Source organism: Chelonoidis abingdonii, chromosome 14 (assembly GCF_003597395.2).
Source record: "Chelonoidis abingdonii isolate Lonesome George chromosome 14, CheloAbing_2.0, whole genome shotgun sequence".
In the NCBI taxonomy this organism is placed as follows: domain Eukaryota; kingdom Metazoa; phylum Chordata; order Testudines; family Testudinidae; genus Chelonoidis; species Chelonoidis abingdonii.
This window is the reverse complement of record NC_133782.1, coordinates 32607803-32635114: the sequence shown is the minus strand read 5'-3', so window position 1 is coordinate 32635114 and position 27312 is coordinate 32607803. Positions and strand designations below refer to the sequence as shown.

Below are 27312 nucleotides of genomic sequence, written 5' to 3'. Positions count from 1 at the left end.
GGGGCAGGGGTCCCTGCGGGGGGTCATCAGGGGGTGAGAAGTTGGGGGCTGGGCCACCACCTGGCTGTTTGGGGAGGCACAGCCTCCGCTAACCAGCCTTCCATACAATTTCCAAAACCCATTGCGGCCCTCAGGCCAAAAAGTTTGCCCGCCCCTGGTTTACAGGATATTTGTAAAATGAAGGTTTTTGGGGGTAGTATAATATCACTTACATTTGCAGATAAAATATAAAAGTTTTTTAAAAAGACAAGCTATAGCTTAGTAACTGCATAAAGGAGGGAGATAAGGACTATTCCTATCTTAGGAAACATATGCTCTCCTCCTTTTGTCTAAAACATCTGTCTTTTGCAGCAAAAAATTTTTAATCACAGTGAGAATTGAAATAAAGTATTAGTATAGATTTTAATGACAAATTTTAAAAAGGCTTGACTGGTTCATTGCGTTTGTGGTTTTTAATTCTGCACTGGATCCCAGCATTACACTATGTCCAGCAAGGAAATGCATCAAGTTTTTCACCTTGTTTGTGGCTTTCTAGCAATAAATAAATAATAATTGGAGATATACCTATCTCCTAGAACTGGAAGGGACCTTGAAAGGTCATTGAGTCCAGCCACCTGCCTTCACTAGCAGGGCCAAGCACTGACTTTTGCCCCATATCCCTACGTGGCCCCTTCAAGGATTGAACTCACAACCTTGGGTTTAACAGGCCAATGCTCAAACCACTGAGCTATCCCTCCTCCTAAGATGAGTATGGCTGTATATTTGCCTTTTCAGGGCAATGCAGATCACAGTCAAAGTAAATCTACAGCTTCTTAGGATCCAGTTGCAATTTCTGTCAGTTTTCACACACAATCATTAATTACTTTCTATAAAGTCAAAGAGAACAGTAGTAGTAATCTTACGTAGAAATATGTCAGTGATTCTTCAACTGTGTCCAGATTTTTCTCTACATATATATCTCAACTTCTCAAAAAATGGTATTGAAAATTAATCCATACAAGGGTCCCCAAAACTAGTTTTTAAATTAAAAAAAACAACAATCTGCATTTGACAATTTTGATGAATACCCTATTATAAAACACGCTAATACATTTTTAATTTACAAATAGTATAGTTTATTTTGTAAAACTTTTTCATTAATCCTTTGTTAAAAACAATTGTTTGAGCAAAAGAATAGCACTACATAACAAGTTTTGCAATTTTCTCAGATCCTTTAAATTATAATGCACACATTTGTGTATGAAATTCTGCTATTCATGTGTTTAAAGAAAAAATTACTAAAAATTCTCTAACTGGATTAAAACTAAAGGATGCCTCTGTATTACAAAATGATGCATTAATTGTGTTCTTAATGTCAGGTTTAGATCCAGTATGAAAACATGCTACTATAGCTTTATTTCTAATTAAAGTTCTTGTGTTGCAGGGGGTAAGGAGGGGCAGATTTATTCAGATATGCCATGGCTCTCCTTTACTGCAGTTTCACAATTGTTTAGCAGACAGAAAGAATGGCAGTCATACAGGCATTGCCTCCCCACAATTTACAAATGATAAACCTGTGCAAACTGTCATTTTTATTTCACTAACCTGCTACAAAATATCCCGAACACATGGATTTTGATATCTTTAAAAGTGTATACAGTAATTCCTCACTTAACGTTGTAGTTATGTTCCTGAAAAATGTGACTTTAAGCAAAATGATGTTAAGCGAATCCAATTTCCCCATAAGAATTAATGTAAATGAGGGGGTTAGGTTCCAGGGAAATTTTTTTCACTAGACAAAAGACTATCTATCTATCTAATATACACCCACACACACCCACACAGCATAAGTTTTAAACAAACAATTTAATACTGGTACACCGTGATGATGATTGTGAAGCTTGGTGGAGGTGGAGGAATCAGAAGGTGGGATATTTCCCTTACTGCTACGTGATGGGGGATAGCTCAGTGGTTTGCACATTGACCTGCTAAACCCAGGGTTGTGAGCTCAATCCTTGAAGGGGCCATTTAGAGAACTGCAGTAAAAATCTGTCTGGGGATTGGTCCTGCTTTGAGCAGGGGGTTGGACTAGATAACCTCCTGATATTCTATGATTTCTATGAACTAGCAATTGGCTGAGCCATCAAGGGTTAACTCTCTCTACACAAGGCAGCAGGAATGGAGGGAGATATGCGCACTGCCTTGTTAATTAGAGCATCTTGCTGAGATGCAGCTGCTGCAAGTCCTGGTCTGTCTCCCCTGCTGTGGGGTGCAGGGGCAGGGGGACACCCTGACATTAGCCCCCCTCTTCTTTCCCTTCCCCCTGCACAGGGAGCAGCTCAAGGGCAGGAGCAGCACATGGCAGTGGAGGGAGAGACAGCTGAACTGCAGGCAGCTGCTGCACAGGGAATTTAGGGGAGTGGGGACCTGATAGGGGGCTGCTGGTCCACCCTGGTTCCAAGCCCCCACCAGCTAGCTGCAACGGGCAACTCTTCCTGCAAGCAGTAGACAAAGCAGGCGGCTGGAGGGAGCATTACACAACTTTAAACAAGCATGTTTCCTAATTGATCAGCAACGGAACCGTTAACCAGGACAACTTTTAAGTGAGGAGTTACTGTATGTGATGGCTACAAAACCATTACCACACCTGAAGAAGAGCTCTGCATAGCTCAAAGTCTTGTCTCTCTCATCAGCAGAAGTTGGTTCAGTAAAAGATATTACCTCATCCACCTTGTCTTTCTAAGCAGTTTTGTACATTTAATCCTAATGTTTCCCATTAATTTTTTTTAAATGCCCATCACACCAAAAGTGTACACATCCAAAAATGAGAGTGGGGGTGGAACATAAACCAAGACAGGGGCTTGGAAACTTGTCAAAATAATATGGCGATGAAAGTTATAAAGGTCTCCACTTCTACTTTTAAACATAAGGACGTTTCAGAAAATAATTGTTGCCCCTTTGACGTGAGCAGTTAGCCAAAAATCAGGGCCTTGCAGAGTTGATTCCATTAGGATGAGAAATCAGTGTTACGAGTCAGGTGTATTTTGGGTGTAATCTCGTTTATAAAAAAAAAATACATGCTGTCCTTGTTTGCCTGATCACAATAGAGATTTAGTAAGCAGTTTCCTTGCTCAGAATTCTGCAAGTCTGCCACCGTAATGAACTCTGGGTCCACAAAGCTCTGTCTCTGCTTCCTCTCAGGGTTACACTCACCATTCCTCCTGGCTTTCTATCTCTTTCCAACATGCACATGCTGCAACCAATCTCCTAGGCACTGTGTTTGCAGCCGCAGAAGGGCATTTATCTATCTGGGTCAGCTCACGCTTGATTATGCAGTTTAGGGATTTGGTGGTAGTTTTCAGTGTCTGCAGCTGTGTTTATTACATAAAAGGGACTTGAACGCTCCTTTTATTGAACCCGAAGAAGTGCTTGGCATACCCACTGGCTTTAATGAGGTCTGTTGTTGTATCTAAGACCTTCTCCTCTTCGCCCTCCCCACCCCCCCGTCATGGCAGCACAACAAGTTCTCATTTTTCATTGTACCTGACTGATAGCGCTCAGCCTACAGTAACCACACCCAGACTTTACAGCATCCCACAGAGCTTTCTTTTTCCTTCCTCTTGTGAACTGCATGTATGTTTGGTTTCTTTGGCTGAAAAGGAACTGACAGTTGGAGGCTGTGCAATTCTAATGATCCCTCTTCATGTGATGCTCACTCCTGAGAGGTGTAATGCTTTGACTTACTAGTTGTCTTCTGAATCTCTTGTCTTTAGCTCCAGGAGAAATTGTCTATAACCTTTACCTTGGAAATAAAATTTAGTCATTTGAAAACTGTTATATCAGACTGTTGAGCATCTTGGTGGGGTAGGAAAGGTAGCAGGGAGTTGCTCTGTGAGTTGAAATTCAGCTGAATTTTTTAGCTATCTATAAGGCTCCTAGTTCATGTTATAACCCTTAACCAAAGATTTGACTGGTAGGTGGGAAGATTCCTTTCTGTTGTGGACAGCTTTGCTTGAAAAAGGACAATAAGTTTAGCTGTGTTGAAATCTTAGCCCATGGCATTCTTGCAAGCTGTAAATTGGGAGATCTGATTTTTCCAAAGTTCTAGGTATCTTTCAGTTTTTGCATGATTTTGTTTTTTTGGGTAAGTTTGTCACATTTAACGGCTTGAAATTCCACTATCTTGCCCTTCCTTTATAACTTTTTAGTTAGCCCTGCAAGTTGGTAGCCTTAGCCTCACATGAGGTTATGGGAGATAGCAAACGGTCAGCTTGTATGTGTGGAGAATAAAATAGTTTTTTAATAAAGTTACCCCTTGTGCAAGGGTCAGCAGTGGAAAATAGTACCAGGAATCTGAAAAGGTGTCTGCTTCATGTAGCTTGTCATGCAAAGTAAAGAGAGCTAATTGCACATTTTATCATCATTTATTGGAGGGTAGATTTATTTTCCACTGTTTTTTTTAAGAAACTTTTTCTGATTAAAAGAAAAACACATTTAGCACTCTTTCCAAAGTTTTTCGGTTACACCCAACATAAATGTTCCAGTCTCATGTGTTTTAATTGTTGCTAGATGGCAGATCCTCCTAGTACTCTATTTGATACTATGAACTAAAACTTACACAGAACCTTAATATTGCATAATTGAGTATGTACAATGTGTGCGAGTTGACATTGCTGTGAGACCTGCTAATTTAAAAAATGTGTATAGTAGATGTTGATTAACATGAAGTTGCATATCAGCCAGATCTTACTGAGTTTTCCAAATGCAATAGTGGCTCACTCATGTCGTCTTTTTTATGTCATCTTCAACAGTTTCTTTTCTTTGATACTAGTTCTCCAAGGTACGCACATTTTTCCACTTGTTCTAGTTATTTGTCTCATACTTTGATCTTTACTTCTTGTCTTCCACTTGCCATAGTTTTTTGGTTTCTCTTCTCCATGCTCTATTTGGATTTGGTAAGCCCTGGAAAGCTAAAGACATTTTGATTAAAACAAAAATCAGTGTACAGAGACAGTTGTCTTATCAATACTGCTATACATGTTGAAATGTTGGAGTATGAGGAAGGCCAATTAATTTAAGATATTGACTGCAGAAATGAACTGGCTGAGGTGACAGAGTTTCAAGATTGCAGAAAATAAAAAACGAAGTGATAAGAAAATGGCTAGGGCAAGAAATAACTCTGTTCTAGAAGATTAAAGGAAGCTGACTGACTGCGATGGTTTGGACAAGAATGGACCTGGAAAAGATCCCATACATGCCACTACGTATCAGTGTGCAAGGAACTAGAAATAGAGTAAGGCTGAGGATGCGATGAATAGGCATGGTGAAGAATGACATAGCATAAAAAAGTTTAAGGTAAATGAAGCAGTGAAGTTGGTACGAGACAAAAAGTGGTGGGAAGACTTCATTTGGCCCCATTGCTGCTGAGCTGATGGATAGACAACAAGAAGCACATCAAGCAGAATGCAGTGAGCCCAGCTTTTGCCCTTGCCCACCAACAACAAACGAAGCAAACCTAACGAACAGTGAGCAGCTGTGAACCTAGTGAGCCGTGAACAGAAGGGAAGCAAACAGAGGGAGTTTGCCTGGGAGTTCACCTAGGGGGAGAGCCCACAGAGTTTTTGCCTTTCAGGCTTCTGGGAACAGTAAATACATCATCTGAAAAGGCTCTTGATGCAGTACAAGGAAGAAAATATGGATTGTGATGGATCAGCTGTTGTGACCTGCACAGGATGTGTCATGTTTGTCTTTCTCCTGGAGGACAGAAGTGACTTCATCTGTACAAAATGCAAACTGGTCTCCATACTGGAAGAAAAGGTCAAAAGACTGGAGGCCCAAGTATTGACCCTGTGTTGCATCAGAGAAAATGAAGACTTCCCGAATAGACGTCAGGATTTGTGTAGCCTGATCTATGGATTATATATTAATTGTACTGATTACTTAAAGAATTTCCAGTTATTACTCTGAGGTTTGACTGATTCTTGTCCCAAGATCAGGCCCAGTATTATCAAAATTACTGTTCCTTTGGGAACCCTGATGTGCACAGTTGCAACACTCACGCTTCAGAAACCTTTCTATATTTGTAATAGTTTATTAATACATTTTGCAATGTCACAAACACTCTAACCCAGCAAGGTGGAGATAACACAGAATATACATCTGGAGCTCTATATACTTACTCCATCCTTTTCAGAACAACCTGAAATGTTAGCCATTATCATTTTCATTACCATCCCCTTCCTCATCACCACCAGTGGCCATCATCCTGGCACCTGCCAAGGGCTGCATCTCTCTCTCCTGCTCAGAGGCTGGGATACAACTCTTACACTATGTTATGCTGATGCCACTATGCCTAATGCCTATTCAGTGGGGGTTTTTCCTCTCTTCCTTATTTGTATTTCCTCACCTTACTAGTGTTGAGGTGCTCTTCTCCTATAGTACAGCGGTTCTCAGACTTCATTGCACCATGACCCTCTTCTGACAAGAAGAATTACTATGTGACTCCAGGAGCGGGGACCAACGCCTGACTTCGCCCAAGCCCCACTGCCCCTGGCGGTGGAGAGCCAAAGACAAAGTCTGAGTCCCACTGCCCTGGGCACGGGGGGGGCAAAGCTGAAGCTCAAGGGCTTCAGCCCTGGACTTGAGGGCCTGAGCCCCGCTGCCCTGGGCTGAAGCCCTTGGGCTTTGGCTTCAGCCCCAGGAGGTGGGGTTCAGGCTTTGGTCCTGGGTGGCAGGGCTCAGGTTACAGGCCCCCCTGCCCAGGCTTCAGCCCCGGGACCCAGCATGTTTAACACCAGCCCTGGTGACCCCATTAAAACAGGGTCACAACCCACTTTGGGGTCACAGCCCATAGTTTGAGAACTGCTGGATTATATATTAATTATCTCAGTTTATTACCAAATACATCAGTTTGTTGCCATGGCATTCTTGTGGTCAGATATCTGCAGAGGTTCCTATCTTAAAATATCCAAAAGCTGGTGTTAGCTCATATTCCTGTGGTTGTCTGGTGTCAGTACATACAAACTTCCCCCTTAAACACACTATTCCCAGGTCCCCAAAACTTAGTTGGGCCGTTGATCTGTGCCAAAGTTTATAGGCCTCAACTTTATGCTAACTGCTAAAGCCAATGTCTGACAGGAGACAGGCCTGCTAAATAAAATAAATGCTAAAGCTAGGTCTGTGGGCCACATTCTGGTATTGTGGGCACAGCATGCTGAAAAATCGGGGAGGGCAGTGCAATGGGGGCTGAAGAAGAGGGAAGAAAACTGGTAGCATGTGACCTCCTGAAGAAGGAGGAGAAGAACCAGTGTACCCCCAACACTGATAGAGGTAAGTAACTGCTTTCAGACTCTCTGTACAGGTAATACTGTTGATAATGCCTTGGAAAAGTCATCAGAGGAAGGGGTCAGAAGGGATGGGAGTTTCGTGACCACCACTTCCAAGAGGAGGAGCAGAGTGACGATGGTCGGGGACTGAGTATCTATCTGCTGTCCAGACTGAGACTCCCTAGAAGAGTGCTGCTTACCTGGAGCAAGAATTCAGGATGTGACAGAGAATCTGCCAAGACTCATCAAGTCCTCTGAAGTTCTCCTAAGGTGCATTGGATTTCCATCTTAGCCAGTATATTCATCTATCAGTATTTTTTTCCTAAACCAAATAAATCTCAGCATGAGACCTCCTTTCATATGTTTGAGGTACGTTGGACTTTGGTCTTTTACCTGAATAGAACCAAGCAATTTTGGAAATCACCTAAACTGTTCATCTCCATTGCAGAAAGATCTAGGGGGTACACGATTTCTTCACAGAGACTGTTCAGATGGATCTCTGGATATATTACTGATTGCTATAATGCAGCTGGTGCTTTGCCTCCCCAGAGGATAACAGCACACTCTGCTAGATTGCAGGCAGCTTCCACAGCATTTCTCAAAAACATTCCAGTATTTGAGATATGCATAGCTGCTACATGGGTCTCAGCGCATACCTTTTCTAAATGCTATGCCTTTGTCCATGTCACCAGATCTAATGCCGCACTTGGTAATGCAGTACTGTCTTCAGTCTTGGACTTGATTCCAAAACTCCCACATCCCTGTGAGGATACTTCTTGGGAGTCATCTGAAGTGGAGCACCCATAGGGGCACTACTTGAAGAAGAAGAAAGGGTTACTTGTTTTGTTCAGTAACTGTGGTTCTTTGAGATGCGTGTCCGTGTGGGTGCTCCATTACCTGCCCTCCATCTCCTCTGTTTTGGACTGTGCTTTGTTGGACATTTGTATAGAGAAGGAACTGAGGGTGGTTCACCCTGCAGCCCTGTATACCCTCAGAGCATGCCATGAGGTTGCACAGAGATCATGCATGGGCCAAACGGACACTGCTAATGAAAAATTTCTGATCAAGGTACATGCACACCTGAAGTGGAGCATCTATAGGGAGACATCTCGAAGAACAACTGTTACTGCACAAGGTGAGTAACCCTTTCTTCTGTTGTTGAGAGAAGCTGGCCATACTGGTGTGTTGCAGTTTTTGTTAAGATTGTGGTTTTAATCATGTGGAGAATTTTATCCTGCTCACATTTGTCAATGGCAAAACTCCAGCTCACTTAAATAGTACAGGATCAGTCTCCTAGAGACCTTAGATAAGCATCTTATGTCTTTCTATGTACTTAAATCAAACCAAATAAAGAATAGTCTAGTTAAAGGGCAATTTACAACAGGTTATTTGAGCCATCCTTTAGAAAATGCAAATCCAACACTAGTGTAAAAAGAAACATGAACAATGGCAGTTTGTAAAGTGAGAGTTAAAAGTAGGGAGATAAGAGGGATGTTGAAGAGCAAATAGAGGACACACATAAAAACATAACAAGAAATTCTTTAAGTGTATGAGAAGCAGGAAGTCTGTGAGAGTTGATGGGTGTGCTGGACCACTAGCGGGTAAAGGGGGCAACTAAGGAGGACAAGGACATTGCAGAGAAGCTAAACGACTTCTTTGCATCAGTCTTCCCCACAACTGATAAGAACAGACACTACGCATTGATCTTAGCTCCACGGACCTATTCTTCAAGTAAAAATTAGAGGACACTTTCAGAGATTGAAGTGTTAGGAGCTCGTGCTAGAACAAATTGATAAATTTTCAGAACAGCAAGTCACTAGGACCAGATGGTGTTCACCCCAGAGTTCTGTAGGAATCAAGTGCTTGAACTGCCTCAAGATTGAGCTGCAGTGCATTTGGCTCTATGTAAACATGTTTGTTGTTGTATTTGTTTTTCTGTAGCACTTAGTCTCAGTCATGGGCCAGGACCATCTTGTGCTAGGCATGTGCAAACACAGAGATACAGAAAGACAAGGGGAGCACAAGGAGACTGTGACGTTGTGCAGTCTATTTGTGTTTATAAAAATATGATAATAAGTGAATATAATGTAACTGGAATATGCTTCATGCAAAGGGTCTCTTGTAAGGTTTCATTACAAAGCTTATGATCTACTGAGTGTGATCGTCCTATTTGTATAAATGTAGCACTCTTGTATCTGGGACTAGAAATATGAAATATAACTCTGATGGCCTATGGTAATTATGCAAAGTGTGGGTCATTAATGATGGTTTGGAATCTTAATGGCTCCCATCAACTGGGACAATTGACTGGGGCTCTGTTTGCAAGCAAGCCTTCCTGTGAGTCAGGCTGGGAGGAATGCAGGCTTGGGGTCTTACAGTGACATGTGATCATGTCACATGAACTGGAATCCATCTTTAACCTGGTGCTTTTCGTGGGGGAAAGAATTGTGCCCAGGCCTGGAAGGTGTCCAGTCTGAGGAAAAAACTTACTGAAGCATCTCTGAGAGTGAGATTATCTGTATTCAGTTTAATTAGACGTAGATTTGCGCATTTTATTTTATTTTGCTTGGTGACTTACTTTGTTCTGTCTGTTACTGCTTGGAACCACTTAAATGCTACTTTCTGTATTTGATAAATCACTGTTTAGTGTATGTATTAATACCTGGGGGAGCAAACAACTGTGCGTATCTCTCTATCTGTGTTATCGATGGTGAACAATTTATGAGTTTACCCTGCATAAGCTTTATACAGGGTAAAACAGATTTATTTGGGTTTAGACCCCATTGAGAGTTGGGCATCTAAGTGCTAAAGACAAGCACACTTCTGTGAGCTGTTTTCAGGTTAACCTGCAGCTTTGGGGAAAATAATCCAGACCCTGGGTCTTTGTTGGAATAGATGGGAGTGTCTGGCTCAGCAAGACAGGGTGCTGGAGTCCTGAGCTGGCAGGGAAAATGCGAGTAGAGGTAGTCTTGGCACATCAAGTGGCAGCTCCCAAGGAGGTTTCTGTGACCCAACCCATCACAGAAACCATGAGACAACATTGGTCAGTGTGATGGGCAGCTTTTCAGCCTACCAGCTTCCTATCTGTGAGGTTTTTTGTAAAAGCAACATGGCAGAGGAGAGTTTTAAGGAGGACGGTGAGGTAGTTTTGTACATATTTACAACGAGCTTCTCTAATGTGTGAGGGGCAAAATGGAAGACAGCATGAAAATGCTAGTTTGAAAATTTAACAAGTCATTGGGAGCTGACATCTTACCATCAGGAGTAGATGTTTGACTGTGGCCAGTTTACCAAGCAGTGGGTGATTCTGGGAGTTGCAGACCCATAAGCCTACTTCAGCATCAACTAAAATTGGTTAAAACTAGAATTATCAGATTTCTTTAGACAGAAATGGACAAACCAGCAACAGCATCTGTAAAGGAAAACTGCCTCTCTAATCAGTTAGAATTCTTTAAGTATATAAGCAAAGTAATGGATAATGGAGAAACAGATGTTGTAATTGACTTAGAATTTAAAAAAAATTGGCAAAGTCCTCAGATGGCACAAAATATTTAGGTTAGTCAAGATTTGAGAAATCTGTGGGGAACTTCTGAGGGACATAGCCAAGGTAGGAAAATGGGCAGCATGAAGGAAAAGGAAATTCAGTGTTATGTGCCAAGTTAGTGCACATTGGAAGGACTAATTTAAATTTATCATACACATTGTTGGTTTCTGAATTAACTGTAGACACTCATGATAAAATTAAAGGTATCCTTGTGGACAGTTAAATTTAAAACTTTTGTGCAATGCACAGCAGTGATTAAAAAAAAAAGTAATACTGAAAACGCCTCACCTGGAATATTATGTTCTGTTTTAGTTATATATATATATATATATATATATATATATTAAAAAAAAAAGAGCAGAAATAGAAGGGGTCCAAATATAGGTAGTGAACATTATTAGACACATGGAGAGACTTCCATAAGAAGAGAGATTGAAAAGATTGGGACTCTTTACCTTTTGGGGATGAAAAGAGAGGAAATGGTATAAGTATGAAAAAAAATGAACAGTATAGTGAAGTTAATTAGGGCTCTTCTAGTTTCCCTCAACTAGGGGGTCATCCATTTTGGATCTGCTTTTGACCAACAGGGATGAACTAGTTGTGACTGTAAGGTGGTCGGGAACTTGGGAGGAAGTGATCATGATCAGATAGAATTCAAGATCCTCTGGAAAGGAGGGCATAAGAACAGCAAAACAAGGACACTGGACTTCAGGAAGGTGGATTTCAATTGAGTCAGAGAAATAGTAGGCAAGGTCCCATGGAAAAAAACAATTAAGAAAAAAGGGAGTCAAAGGGGGCTGGCAGTTCTTAAAAGTTGTAATACTAGAGACTCAACATCAAGCTAGTCTGATACAGAAGGAAGATAAGAGCCAGTGTGGCTGCACAAGTAGCTTTTTAGCTATCTAAAACCCAAAAGGGATGCATGCAGGAAATGGAAGGAGGGGCATGTCACCAAGGAAGTATACCTGGGAATAGTGCAAGCGTATAGGGCCAAAATCAGGAAAGCCATGGCAAAGAATGAGTTACTGCTGGCAAGGAATGCTAGAGACAACAGGAGGGGATTCTTCAAATATGTTCAGACAAAAAAAAGAAAGATCAAAGACAGTGTGGGTCCACTGGTTAACGGAGAAGGTGAGCTGGTAACAGAAGATGATAGAAAGGTGGAGCTGCTCAGTGCCTACTTTATTTCAGTCTTCTCATAAAAAATAAAGTGATCGAATGACTAGCGAAGTTACCATAGACAATAAAAGGGAAAGGATGCAGATCGGGATAAGTAAAGAACACATCGGAGATCTTCTGACTAGTTTGAATGAATTTGGATCAGCAAGGCCTGATGCTATTCACCTGAGGGCGCTGAAGGAATTAGCTGAAGAAATTGTGGAGCCACTGGCAATAATATGTACAAACTCATGGATGACAGGAGAGGTCCTGGAGGATTGAAGAAGGGCAAATATAGAACCCCGTCTATAAAAGGGAGGAAAAGAGAATCCGGGGAATTATAGACAAGTCAACCTGACCTCGATACCTGGGAAGCTAATAGAGCAATGTGTAAAACATTCAATTTGCCAATACCTGGAGGATGAAGGGGCAATTACTAGCAGGCAGCTTGGATTTACCAAGAACAAATCATTTCAAACCAGCTTGATTTTCTTTTTAGACAGGGCAACTGATGGTGGATAGGAGGAAAGCTGTGGACATAATATACCTGGACTTCAGCAAGGCTTTTGACATAGTCCGACATGGTATTCTGATAAGTAAGCTGGAGAAATGTGGGCTTGTCATTAAGTGGACACACAATTGGTTAAACAACCATAAACAAAGAGTAGCTATTAATGGAATGATGGATTTGAAGGGAAGTCTCAAGTGGAGTTCCACAGGGATCTCTTCTGGGTCTGGTGTTGTTTAACATCTTTATTAATAACTTGGACATAGGAATAGAGAGCATACTGATCAAGTTTGCAGATGACACAAAGCTGGGGAGGTTGCCAACACTTTGAAGGATAGAGCTAAAATTCAGAGGGATCTTGATAAATTCAGTGAAGACAAATATTAAGGTGCTACACTTAGGGAAGAAAAACCAAATGTGCAAATATAGAGCAGGGGAAAACTGGCTTGGCAGCAGTGCTACTGAAAAAGATCTGGGAGTTTGTGGCTCACAACCTCAAAGTGATGCGATGCTGTTGCAAAAAAAGCAAATGCAGTTTCAGCTTGCATTAACAGAGGCATAGCATGCAAGTCACGGGAGGTGATAGTACCACTCTGCTTAGTGCTGGTTTGACCTCAGATGGAGCACTGTGTCCGGTTTTGGTCACTAATGTATAGAAAGGATGAAGAGAAACCAGAAAGAATACAGAAGCGAGTGACAAAGATGCTCAAAGGGATGGAATGCAAGTCATGTGAGCAAAGGCTGAAGGAACTGGATATGTTTAGTTTGGAAGAGAGAAGATTAAAGAGGGATATGATAGCGATCTTCAGATACCTGAAAGGCTGCCATAAAAAAAGGTGGAGAAAAGTTGTATTTTGCCAGAGAGGGCAAGACAAGAGGCAATGGGTTTAAACTACAGCATAGTAGATTTAGATTAAATCTCAGGAAAAACTTCCTAACTGTAAGAATAGTGGGACAATGGAACAGATGCCTCGGGAATTGTGGAAGCTTCTTCACTGGAGGTTTTCCAAAGGAGGCTGGATAGCCATCTATCTTGGATGGTTTAAACACAACAAATCCTGCTTCGTGGCAGGGGTTAGACTAGATGACCCTTGCAATCCCTTCTAACCCTATGATTCTATCATACAAGAATAAAAGGTCAAAAAAAACTGAAGGCAACAAATTTTAAAATGGTAAAATCATTTCTTTTACAAAATGCATATATAATTTGTGGCATTCATTGCCACGAGGTATCATTGAAGCCAAAAGGTTTGTAGGAGTCAAAAGAGGATTAGACATTTTCTGTCTCTCTCGTTCTCTCTTTCATCCTGGAGCATCTTTGCAGAGATGGGGAGCAGTACAGTGTCGCCACTCATTCCTGTCCATGGCTTGTTCCTCCATTAAGCCCAGCCTGGTTATGTCTTTGCACATGCTGTCCTGCCATCTAGATGGTAGTTGACCTCTAGGTGGGACTGACCTTGGTTGTGTTTGCATTATTTTGTTTGGCATCCTGTCATCTGTTTGTCATCTGCAGTGTCCCCAATATTGTAATCTTTTTGATTTGTAACCAATCTTATACCCTGATTTCACAACCTTCTCTCCTTCTAACTTCTTCATTGGTCTTAAATTCATTCCATTTTACGTCTGCCATCTTTTGAAGAACTCTGTGCCTTCAGCCTTGTGATGGCTGCTTTCAGACCATAGAACAGTGGTTCTTAACCTTTACTGCAGCCTGCACCCCTTTGGTTCTCAAAATATGTTCTCACCCCCCTTATCAAAAATCAAAATATGTTCTTGCACCCCTTAAACCTAGATATTTTTGTTTGTGTATCACAGTAATCGTTAAAAAATGTATAATGTTAATAAATACGTAGGTTTGATGAAATGAAGTAATTGTACTTACTTGCCTGTGCTTAATTTGTGTTTTCCATGATTTATCTTCTGAAAAAATCTAGCATGTCTCGCACCCCTAGAAAGGGCATCTCGCAGCCCCAGGGGGTGCGTGCACCCCAGGTTAAGAACCACTGCCATAGGGTATTACTGTTAGATATTTATACAGATAATGAAAACTTACTCAGTTACATTAGGTACAATGAAAATAAATTGCAGCCTTGGGGAATCTGTCTATCAAGGATATAAAAATAGTCCCAGTAAACAAGTTGTTGAGTTAGTTTTGTAGTATATGTGGCATATACAGAATACATGACAGTGTGGTATGGCATAAAGGTTTTATTGGCACTCATTTGGGATTTGCTGATACTGAAAACTCATATTGATAAAATCTTTATACTACACCATTCTATATTCTCTGCATAATAGATGGTATGCAGAGGTGAACAAAAATATATGAAAGATTGTATTTTACAGGGAAAGCAAAATACATATTTTCCAACTTGGCCAAATTAACCCAGCAGAAAGAGCCTTTACATTTTGAAATTCCTTAATTGAATGTTTGGTTCCACAACCTGAATGTTGCATTAACATATAGCTTTTTGCACTTAATATAGAAAGGCGCCTAGTGTATCAGCAAGTCGGATTCTTAATTTGCATGTGATTAGTCGCTGTGCTTCTAGAACTCCCAGCTGTTTGTTTACTTTAATTTTCCCAGTTTATAGACTGTCTGTCAGGATCTCTGGGCATATGAACAATGAAGAATTTAAAATACCCAAATAGTAAATAATCAAATTGATGTGATGTCAGAGATGACACTCAAAGGACTTCCATAGCCTAATGAACCCCTTATTTCCCACCCCTCCAGAAAAATTCGAGAGTGAAATTCTCACTTGTGCAGAGACCCACATCTTTGAGGTCTGTGCATCTTTGACTTACGTGGTGCATAGGCTTTGTATGGCGTGCTTTATAGAGTTGAACTTTGTCTTGGGTAAACAGAAGAGCCTGTCAGTGTGCTCTGAATGTCAACATACTCTACCTCTATCAGACCAAGGGAGGAAGTCTGTTCCAGAACGTGAGGGGCCTTGATATATGCAGACATGCAAAAGAAGGAACTGGTAGCAAGTCTGTCCTAACTGATCTCAACAATCAGGTTAAAGCATGAAGAGTGAGACAGTTTCTGAATTAGCAGGTATGAGGTCTGAGCACTGAGATCAGATTAAGAGGTATGGGATGGCTAGAGGTCTTCTCTGTGCTAATAGAGTTAGACCTGGGTCTTCCTTATTATTATTTTGTTTTAACATTTACAATGTGGTAGCACCTAGAGGCCAGCCAGTCAAGGTGCTGTCCACGCATACAGTAAATGACAATTCCTTCCCCCTAAAAAGTGAGTAAAATTTGTTTTCGGAACTCTCTGTGGAGTAAAACACAAACTTTTGAAGTAGATCTAGGCAGGATCTTCTAATATATGTTTAGTGTATGAAACAACGGGTTAAAGTACAAAAATATATTTAAGGTAAGAACGTTTCATTAAAATGTAAAAATCAATGGAAAGCATCTTGCAATTTTTCTGTGTTTAGTTTTGTTTTGTTTCTCCTAGGGTGCCAGATGCCTGATACATTGAACTCTTGGTTTCTAATAGCCCAACTTCATGTCTGGTAAGTGAAAGTTATATGAATAAGTTGTTTATTTTCATGATGGAGACTGAAGCAATCCTGTCAGGTCAAAAAGCAGTTCCATGGTTAGCTTCGGTGTTTTAGCAAATTTTTATTAAAGGTCAAACAGACCCAAAGAGAAGCTAATATTTGTAGTATTCTCAAAAATCCTCAGTAGCAGAAAGAGCGTTGCCATGAGCTTATCAAAAAGCCTCACTCAGACTGGATGGAAAACTCTCATTTAGCTGTTTTAGGAAAAGTTTACATTTACGTAAAAGTGGTTTAAATTGTGAGAATTTGTGGCAATTTTAATTGCTGGCTGTCAGAAACTTTTAACAAATTATAGCGCTGACATTTACACTTGCACCTCTAAAATGGCCCTGCAAGTTCAGTAAATGCCAGATTAGGTGCATGTAAAAATATTTAACGCCATAAGCAATATTTTTTTCTTCATTTGTGAAATAAGTAGCCAAAAAAAATCTAATTTTCATCTAACATAATACATTTGAAAAGGTCAGAGGGACGTAGCAGGGACACACAAGGGAATACAGTATTTTCCAGACTGCCAGTTCTCTTAGGAGCCTAACGTCTGAAGAATTAAGTTTACTACTATAACCTATAGGATCTATCCACAGGCCCAGCAACCCTGTCCCCCTCATTTTTCTGCATCTCTTATTTCCCGTCTTTCCCCCTTAATTTCCAGACTCTGAAATGTATTGAGAGTCTTTGCATCTTACTTCCTTGGCAGCTTATTCCACTTAAAAAACTGTTAACATAACATTTGAAACCTGTATTGGATACATATGAATATGTTGTGTGATTATTTAATGAAAGGCCCTATTGTATTGTATCTTTTTGGTCACAGAGTTGGGAGTAATGTGGGCACCTAAATAATAATTTCCTGACTATTTGGGTTTAAATTTTAAACCTAAAACTATGTTTGTACTCTGTTACCTTGCTTTTTATATATGTGTGAATCAGACTGAGAAACAACTTTGATCTTAAGACAAAGAAACCCTAAAAACATTTAATGGAAATATTAAAATTGCCTCTGTTTGCTCTTCCCTTAATTTCCCTTCCATTACCTCACTGAAAGATTCATTCCCCCCAACAACATAAGTAGAACCTCTGGCAATTATCTCTGTAGGTAGCCAAAGTGCTGGAAAGAGTTTATCTTCAAAGGTAAGGCTGCTACTGTCCAAATAGTCTGTTGTTACGTGCAGCTAACCATAGGCACATGTGGCCTCCCAGATCTTCACCCAGTCACAATCTTCTCCTTTCCACTTGCAGTCCAAATTCTGCTGTACCCTAAGATGTTTGAAGTTCTTTATGAAGATACATTGACAGTTTCTTATATTCTTCTGTTTTAGAGGAAGGGGAGTTCATTGTGCTTTAACGTGTGTCTTGCATTGTCCATCAGCTTTCTTTAATATTTCTTTCCCATTGCACCTTCATTAGATTTAATTCCTTAAAATCTTTTTTCCTTATATCTAATGATCTTATTCTGCTGCACATTCTCCTGCTCAGTCCATTCCTATCCCCTAATTATATACAACTCTAAACAAAGTTTTTTCTCTTTCAAGTACTTTAGGAAAATTATGTATCCTGCTTAGCAGGGATTTGGGCAAACAGTGCATATTTAGCTACTTTAATTTTTCCTCCTAATTAATTTCCTTCAGCCCTCTGTTAATTTTGGTTGCTGGTTTCAGATTTCTTTCCAGTCCTTTGACATTTTTCTGTTATGGAGTTCCCACAACTGAAGACAATATTCCAAGGAGGGTGACTAGCTATTTATGCTAAGGGACTGTGTTGGCACAAGACCAAATGGGTATAAACTGGCCATTTGTTCTAGGATAAATGTCTGATTACACCCAAAGTCTGAGGGCCAGTGTCTTTTGCCCTCTTTAACTGAGATTGTGAGTTTCCTCAGGCTTTTTCTTCAGGTCCTGTTCTCTCCGGTCCATACCTGTCCAAAGTTACACTCCTTGTAATGACAGTCGCGGAATCAGTGCCTGTGTTGTCCACAGGAGTCGTCATGTCTGTCCGTCGTCTTCCGTCAGCTGTGTTACCTTCTTTCTGAGTAGGTGTGGGACAAGGATGCTTAAGGGCATAAGCCTGTTGTCATAGGGAAATCTGACCCATGGACCTTGAGGTGTGTTCCTGTGTGAGATATGGTCCTTGGATATCAGTCTGCATTTTCTACCACCACTTCTGAGTCCTTGGCTTATTTTCTTCTCTAACATATCAGGAGCCATCATTCGCTTCATAGAAGGTCCCTGAATGGCTTGAGTGACCAGATAGTCCTCCATGAGATATGTGGCCTCAGCTAGGGTTACTGGCCGTTATCTGCAAACCCAGTTTAGACCAGCAGTCGGAAGAATCTGTATGAACTGTTATAGGACTATGAGTTCAGCTACCTGGGTCAATATAAAATCCCAGGCAAAAGCTTCAGTAAGATAGATTTTAAGTTCTAAATACTATGATATCTATTAATTTAAAGCATTGTATTTATTAAAATAAAAACACAATATCCTTCCTTTTGAAAGTCAAGGAATTCAGAGTTAAAGTTATAAAACCAACATTTTGAAAGTGAGAAAACCTTTGGCTTAGAAAGCTTGGGAATACTCAATTACAATTTAACAATAGCTTTAACACTGCCACTTCACTCTGTCTTATTTTCACTGTACTCATGGGAAAACCCCACAAGTTGTTACACAAATTGAAGTCTGTCTTTTTTATATGGATTGCAATAGGATTTTTTGTTGTATGATCAAGTAATAGGCTAGAGGGTGGCTCATATCTCACGCTCGTTGGATGAGTAAGGTGTTGATTGCTCTGGCTGGTACAGGGTAACTTGGAAAAAGATGGTTTCTAGCCTCTGTGTGGAGCATTTGATCTTAGACCAGTGTGGGAGGATGAAAGAAAGGGTACTCATCAACTGTTATTCTTTGAGAGTCTGTCCTCACCCTACCTGGCCACCTTCCACAGCCCTCCAGCACAGAGACACCGAAGTGAGAGCTGCACTGACTGTTGAGAAGTGAGTGTTGACTGCACTGCAGAAGCTTGCAATACCAGATTGCAACTGGTTAGTTGAGAATCAATTTGGAGACAGGAAATCCACCTTGGAGGCAGTTGTCATGCAAGTGTGCAGGACCATTAATTGCCTCCTGCGACATAGGACTGTGACTCTGGACAATGGGAAGGATATAGTGGATGGTTTTGCAGCAGTGGGGTTCCCAAACTGGGGTGGGGTGATGGATGGCACGCATATCCCTATTTTAGCACCAAACTACCCTGGCACAGAGGACATCAACAGAAAGGATTACTTTTCTATGGTAATGCTGGTGGATCACTGGGGACATCAGTGTGGACTGGTCAGGAAAGTTGCATGGTGCATGCATCTTTAAGAACACAGAACTATTCAGAAAGCTGCAAGAAGGGACTTTCTTTCCCAACTGGCAGATTACCACTGGGAATGTTGCAATGCCAATAGTGATTGTGGGAGACCCAGCCTTCCTCTTGCTCCCATAGCTCATGAAGCCATACACTGGCTACCTTGACAGCACCAAGGAGTGCTTCAGCTCTCAGCTCAGCAGGTGCAGAATGACAGGTGAATGTGCCTTTAGTTGTTTGAAGGGTTGCTGGCATTGTTGACTAACAAGCTTGGACCTCAGTGAGAAAAAAAAATCTACATATAGCTGGCTGCTGTGTCCTGCATAATATCTGTGATACAAAAGGAGAAAAGTTTCTGCCAGGGTGGAAGTGGAGTGTCTATCTGCTGGTTTTGAACAGCCAAATCTCGGCTTTAAGAAGAGCTCAACCATTAAAAGACCATGTTAACAGTGAGTAGTGTGTGTTGCTGTAGTGTGCTCTACCTGGCCTTGCTCTTTTGCAGCGTGGTATGAATCTTGTAGTGATTGCTGTGTACGTAGGAATATTACGTTGTCAATGTACCTATTAATATTGTCTGTGATTGATGCTACGAGTTCTATGATAAAATGAAATAACGGTAAATTGGTGGGTGTCAGACATGCTCAGCACCAGACAGCATATGTTGTAAACTGATAAAGATTAATTTTGTTCCAAAAAATAGAATTTTATTCTGTAAGATGAACCAGGTAATTAAAAAAAACATTTAAAACTTAATAAATTAAGGGAACAGAACTTATGAAAGGGAAAGAACACTCCATTTCAGATACAAAACTTCAAAAATTCATGGGCCTTTAAAGGGTAGGGGAGCTTCTTGTCTACCAGACCCCTCGGCAGCAGAGTTCAAAACGGTGACCAGAGCAGTCAATGTGGGGCATTGTGGGAGAGCTCCTGAAGGCCAATAAAAGTAGATGTAAGTAACACAGTGTCTACATTATCACTGCATTGGTCTAACTACATAGACTGTGGCTCTACACCACTCGGGAAGATGGTGTTAGTATGTCAGTATAGCGGGGCACTTACGTCGGCAAAGCCAAATATAAGTGAAGACGCATCTACGGCTAGGTCGATGCAAGCAGCCTTGCATTGACCTAGCCATGTAGTGTAGACCAGGCCTTAGTGTATTTGTCAGGTAAGTCCTTAAACTGAAGCTTTGGTGGTCAGATGTGAAATGGCTGTTACTTAACTTGAAACTATTAGTTTAACTGCTGATTAATGGTGTGAAATTTAATTTGTATCAAGTAGTTTAATCGTGATTAGTCAGGAACTCAAAGTTATTGTCTTTTAATAAGATTAAAGAGTGGCTGGCTGTATTTCACTCGCTGGAAATGTAAAGATTTTAAATGTATTTTTGTGTTGGAATTGCATGGTTGTTCTAATCCACTTTATTATTTGGCTGTAATAAAAGTCTCGCAGTGCAATTATTTCTTCATTGTATTCATCTTATTTTTTTTGTCAGGCAATATGATTTTGCCTAGTTTCCTCACTACTAACTTCAGGATATTGCATTGGAAACAATCTGGGTCATTTGGTGGGACATCCACCTGTAGGACACTTACTGATTTAAAAAGGGTGCCCCTGCTTGTGCTTATGACGACAGAATTTGTCCCTTAGATTTGATTTCAATGTACATACAGCATAAAGGATCCAATCTGACTCTAACTGGTTAAAAATGCAAGTATTTTATCTGAGTGTGGGTACTATCTGCTTTTTCTACCACCAGTGCAGAATAGTGATTGTTTTAGGTAACCAGATAAAAAGGCAATATTTAGAAGCATCAAAATATCATAGTTTTAAAGTAATGATGCAAACAGCTTTTTAAAACTAGTAATCTGAGATGGAACAGTTTCACCTTAGTGGTGTGACAAAGATGAGTCAGTATTTGAGTGGACTACAAAACGTGTTCTGTAGTGAAAAAGTAAAACATTTCGTACCGTGTTGATCTAGGTATAAAGTTTATAGTCTAAGAAAATCTGTGTCTTTTAAACCTCAGATGGCAGGTGTAGTAACAAACTACCAAATTTTCAAATAAACTGCAGAATTCCATGACCTCACTCTTGGTGCTGCTCAGCTGCTCTATGACAGAACTATGCATCCAAACACACAGCGTCCATTCAGACTTCAAGAGGAACAAGGTTTACTCTGAAAACTACTCCATTCTTGCATTACTAGTCATGGATTGTAATTATTATTGTGTTGCACTCCTGCCTTCTACCATGACACCACTGAGGGATAGTGCAGTTTGGATAGGAAGCAACATTTGTATTGAGGGAATCTCTTGCCGGGGTTCCTTGCTTTCTTCCTTGGCTTCACTACCCAGGCTGTAACATATAAAACCACTTTTGTTTACCAGAGTTGGGCTCCCAAACATGGTCTTTTGTTATCTATCTTAGTAGGTGTGGGGAAAGCAATGGGATTCCAAGATTATTACTGATCATAGTGTTTGTATGGGCAAAACCATGCAAGAAAGAGAGCAGAAGATGCCTTAACCTTAGAATATCAGGGTTGGAAGGGACCTCAGGAGGTTATCTAGTCCAACCCCCTGCTCAAAGCAGGACCAATCCCCAGAAAGATTTTTGCCCCAGTTCCCTAAATGGCCCCCTTGAGGATTGAGCTCAGAACCTTGGGTTTAGCAGGCCAATGCTCAAACCACTGAGCTATCCCTGCCCCGAATACTCCATGACCAGCTCCAGCCAATCAACACTCACCATTTCCAGATGTCCTCCATCAAGAAATTAGGTCCATGAGATGTTTTTCATCTCCAGTTTCTAAGTTTAAAACAAACACTTATGTGCTGTTTGGAAAATGTGGCTCTATTCTGACAAGTGTCTTGGTACAAATGGCTTTATGGGGCTCTAGTTTTATTGTCCATCAGTAATTCACCTCCAGAGTAACTTTTGCTCCATTTACAAGAAAAAGATGTTTTTTTCTAATGGTCAGGACCCTGTCTGGAATCTGAGATATAAACTGATTTCTTTCCTTTTTGCACATCATCCTCAATAATAAAGATTCTGCAGCTAATTTATTCTTTCTACTGAGGCAGGAGCCACAATGTGCAAAGCACTGTCAATGTGCATAGGTAGACACAGGTCTTGTGTACGCTAGAGAAACATCTAGTGAAACAGAGAAACAGATCTAAGCACTAGAGAAACAGATCTAAGCACCATTTCAATCTTCTAACCTATGCACTTTGCATTCACACATGAAAGTGCTCCAAATGGTTTACAAGCATGCTATGAACCAAACAGAGTAGAATAAATTTTTTCAGGGCTTAATACTGGTTTAGCCTGAGCTGTTTTAGTGCTAGTTTTGATGCAGAGAAGATGAAACAGTTCAACCTAGTTCTCCTACTAATGTCCCACAGTGCACTTTGAACCTTTCAAAGTCTCCCAGAATGCGCTGGTCTGAAGAGTGGGTCATTGCAGCTGAAACAGTTTAGGGCAGTGCTAGGGTTTGTCTGCATGAACACCTTGTTCACAGCAAGCTGAGTTGTAAATCTGCCACATGCTGAGTTTCCATGGCTATGTGTGGACCCTGCTACTGTGAACTAAATGTTTTCTAGTGCACTTTAATCTACTCCCATTTCAAAGCAAGGTAAATCAAAGCACACTAGAGAACTTTTTGTGCACTGTAGCAGGGTCCAGATAGACACTTAGTGCACAGCAGATTACTGTGAGGTAGATTTACACCTCACATTGCCACAAACTAAGTGGCAATGTGGGGTGTACAGAAGTCCTTAGGCTATGTCTACACTATGTACTATGAATCTCAGCTTGCATAGACATACCCATACTAGCTCTCATGTGAGCTAATGTGCTAAAAATAGTAGTATGGCTGTGGTAGCATGGACAATGGAAGCCATGGTAGCAGGAGCTAGCTGCCCTGAGTACATGCCTCCTGAACCCCGTGGGCATGTACTCGGGGCAGCCAGTCCATTCCGCTGCTGCCCATGCTACCACAGCTACCCTATTTGTAGTGTTCTAGCTCAGATGAAAGCTATCATGAGTATGTCTACACAAGCTGAGAATCGCACTGCTAGCTCGTAGTATAAACATAGCCTTAGTGTGGACATGGGTCAAACCTGCAGTGATTCTTAAACTGATATAGCGTGAGTAATGAGGACGCAGAGGCAGTTCAGTACAGTCAGTTTAATTACAACAGGTTCAGTTCCCTGAAGGTGACCTGGCCCTGCTCCAAGGACCTTCACATTTTTAAGGAATTGTTGAGAAATGAGCTTGGACAGACTCCAGTGCCGCCTTCTGTAGCTGGACTGGCTCTGCAAGGCTTACAGGAATAAAAAACAATACAATCATACTGTCACCAAGGCTTTATCTACATTTGGGAAATTTTCCCCAAAATTCAATCTGGTTTTAAAACAATTGGAACTGCACTGGCTCCAGAAGGCAGAGCCATTTTTATAACCTGCTTTCTGAGGGTTTCACTAATTTGAAGAATAATTCCACCTATGGTAGCCTTGTCTATGCTGCAACTCCAGCCATTTTTGAAACAGTTTTAATATTCAGGTAGATTGCCCCACTGAGGACTAGTCTGAAATCCTGCAGATCTGACTTTAAATACACAGAAGGAAAGTTTGTGAAAGTAAACGTGCCATTTTTATAGAGGAACTTTTCTAAGCAGAGCAGAATATTATTTATACTTATATCACTTTCCATGCTACAGAGAGACTTGTAAGGAATTTAAAATAAAAATAGCCTTTTTTACTCTTAAGGTCTGAAGAAGCAGTTGTAAATCAAACCAACTTCTCTGGTGCTTGTTCTCTTGCAGGATGTGTCTGGTACGAATGAAACAGGAGGGTCGAGCTGGAAAATACATGTGTCGCTATATAGTTCATTCTATGTGGGAAGACGTTGAACAGCGTGGTAAGGTGATGGGGGTAAGTCATCTTTGTCTGGTGTTGACTTTCTTGATTATTTTGATGACACAACCCATTTAATGTTTTGTGACCTGGCACATATTAGAACAGTGGCTGTGGGATTAAGGTGGAGCAAGAGTTGATCTGACTGGTTTCAGCTGGGATTTCAGTATTCCATGTACCTAGGACAGTGGATGGGAGCAGGGAGAGAGGACAGAGTTTCTATATAATACTATATAACTAACCGCAAGTGCAATCTACAGTTTGGATTCTCTGCATACTGGTCCTGATCTCAGAAGGGAGTTTATAAAGGAACAAGAGCTTCAAGGGCAGTTCAATCACAAGTTAAGGGCTTAATGCAGGAAGCACTGAGTGACCTGTACTATGCAGAAGGTCACCCAAGGTAATCCCAGTGGTCCCTTCTGGCCTTAGTCTTTGAATCAAAGGGTGTCTACACTACAGGATTATTCCAATTTTACATAAACCGGTTTTTTAAAACAGATTGTATAAAGTCCATGCGGCCACACTAAGCACAGTATTTCGGCGGTGTGCGTCCATGTACCGGGGCTAGCATCGATTTCCGGAGCGTTGCACTGTGGGTAGCTATCCTGTAGCTATCCCATAGTTCCTACAGTCTCCCCCGTCCATTGGAATTCTGGGTTGAGATCCCAATGCAAAAACAGTGTCGCGAGTGATTCTGGGTAAATGTCGTCATTCAATCCTTCCTCCGTGACAGCAACGGCAGACAATTATTTCACGCACTTTTTGCCTGGATTGCCCTGGCAGACGCCATAGCATGGCAACCATGCAGCCTGTTTAGCCTTTTGTCACTGTCACCGTATGTGTACTGGATGCTGCTGACAGATGCAGTACTGCAGTGCTACACAGTAGCATTCATTTGCCTTTGCAAGGTAGCAGAGATGGTTACCAGCTATAGCACCGTTTGCAATTGGAAATTGGTGATGATGTTTATCAATCATTTTGCACCGTTTGCAATTGGAAATTGGCGATGACAGTTATCAGTCCTTTAGTAGCTTCTGCTGCTGTCATGGGTGCTCCTGGCTGGCCTCACTGAGGTTGGCCAGGGGCACATGGACAAAAATGGGAATGACTCCCCAGGTTATTCCCTTTATGTTTTATCTAAAAATAGAGTCAGTTCTGCCTAGACTATGGGGCAAGTGTACTAGAGAACCAGAGAGCACAGCCGCTCCGGGTCAGAGCCCCAGAGATCCCGCAGAAATGATCATGCCATTCTAGGGGGTGCTCCTGCAACAACCCCGTCCATTGCTTCCCTCCTTCCTCAACCCTCCTGGGCTACCGTGGCAGTGTCCCCTCCATTTGTGTGATGAAGTAATAAAGAATGCAGGAATAAGAAACACTGAGTTTTTAGTGAGATAAAATGAGGGGGATGCAGCCTCCCACTGCTATGATAGTCCAGGTAGTACAGATTCTTCATTAGACATGAAAAGGAGGGGCTGATGGAGCTTAGCCCCCAGTGGCTATGATGAGGATGATTTTCAATTCTTTTGCACCGTCTGCGGGGAATGACCAGGAGTCATTCCCATTGTTGCCCAAGTGCTCCTGGCCAACCTCACCGAGGCCAGCCAGGAGCACTCACGGGATGATGAGGACGGTTTTCCACCATTTTGCACCATCTGCCATCAGGAAAGGACGGGGAGGGGATGCTGCTGTTCAGCACCACAGCACTGCATCTACCAGCAGCATGCAGTAGACATACGGTGACATTGAAAAAAGGCGAGAAATGATTTTTTTCCCCTTTTCTTTCACAAGGGGTGGGGAGGGGAGTTAATTGATGAGATATACCCTGAACCACCCGGGACAATGTTTTTAATCCTTCAGGCATTGGGAGCTCAGCCAAGAATGCAAATGCTTTTCGGAGACTGCGGGGACTGTGGGATAGCTGGAGTCCTCAGTCCCCCCTCCCTCCCTCCATGAGTGTCTGTTTGATTCTTGGCTTTCCATTACGCTTGTCACGCAGCACTGTGTTGAGTCCCTGCTGTGGCCTCTGTTTGGAGATATTTTCAAATGCTTTGGCATTTCATCTTCTGGAACGGAGCTGTGATAAAACAGATTTGTCTCCCCATAAAGCGAACAGATCCAGTATCTCCCATACAGTCTGTGCTGATCAGCACTCCATGCTGGGCAAACAGGAAGTGAAATTCAAAAGTTTGCGAGGCTTTTCCTGTCTACCTGCCCAGTGTATCCGAGTTCAGATTGCTGTCCAGAGCGGTCACAATGGTGCACTGTGGGATACCGCCCGGAGGCCAATACCGTCAAATTGCGACCACACTAACCCTAATCCAACTGGGCAATATCAATTTCAGCGCTACTCCCCTTGTCGGGGAGGAGTACAGAAATTGGTTTTAAGAGCCCTTTAAATTGATATAAAGGGCTTCGTTGTATGGACGGGTGCAACGTTAAGTCGGTTTAACTCTGCTAAATTCGGTATTAACGCATAGTGTAGACCAGGCCAGAGTGTGCCACTCCATACCAGCATTGGCCTGGGGCCTCAGAGAGCGCAGTGCATGGGGCAGCATCACTACGAGATGACCTTCACAAACCTTGAAGTATAGTGACCTCTGCAGGACTGATGGAAATGAATGTCCTCATCTTCACAGGACTCCAGTACTTCTGCAGGCAACGGCTGGATGGGGAGGCAATGCCTGTTGTGACTTGTATTGGGAAAAGAGAAAACTGTGGTTATGCTATTGCAGGAAAAAATGGGATTGTTCAGGATTAAAGTAAATAGAAGAGATAGAAAACCTAGAAGGGTTAATATACCAGTTGGCCTGTAGGGCTCCAGTTACTAAACAAACGAGTCCAAGGCAGGTTCAGCTAGGGAGCTGGGTCAAGTAACATTCAAAAGAGGAAATATTAACCATAGGTTAGAATTAATCTTGTCTCCTCCCCCGCACTTCCTTTTGTTTCTAAATTGCACTAATTGTATTGTG

At 41.6% G+C, this 27312-nt stretch overlaps 1 protein-coding gene across 2 annotated transcripts in view; it reads left to right on the top strand.

The window, feature by feature from the left end:
* UQCC1 (ubiquinol-cytochrome c reductase complex assembly factor 1) overlaps positions 1 to 27312 on the top strand; it is a 93945-nt gene that overhangs the window by 20883 nt on the left and 45750 nt on the right. For both annotated transcript variants that reach the window (XM_075072352.1, XM_075072353.1), the window contains exons 6-7: positions 15984 to 16041; positions 24253 to 24361. In XM_075072352.1, coding sequence (XP_074928453.1) covers positions 15984 to 16041; positions 24253 to 24361 — 167 coding nt within the window. The remainder of the gene's footprint in view (positions 1 to 15983; positions 16042 to 24252; positions 24362 to 27312) is intronic.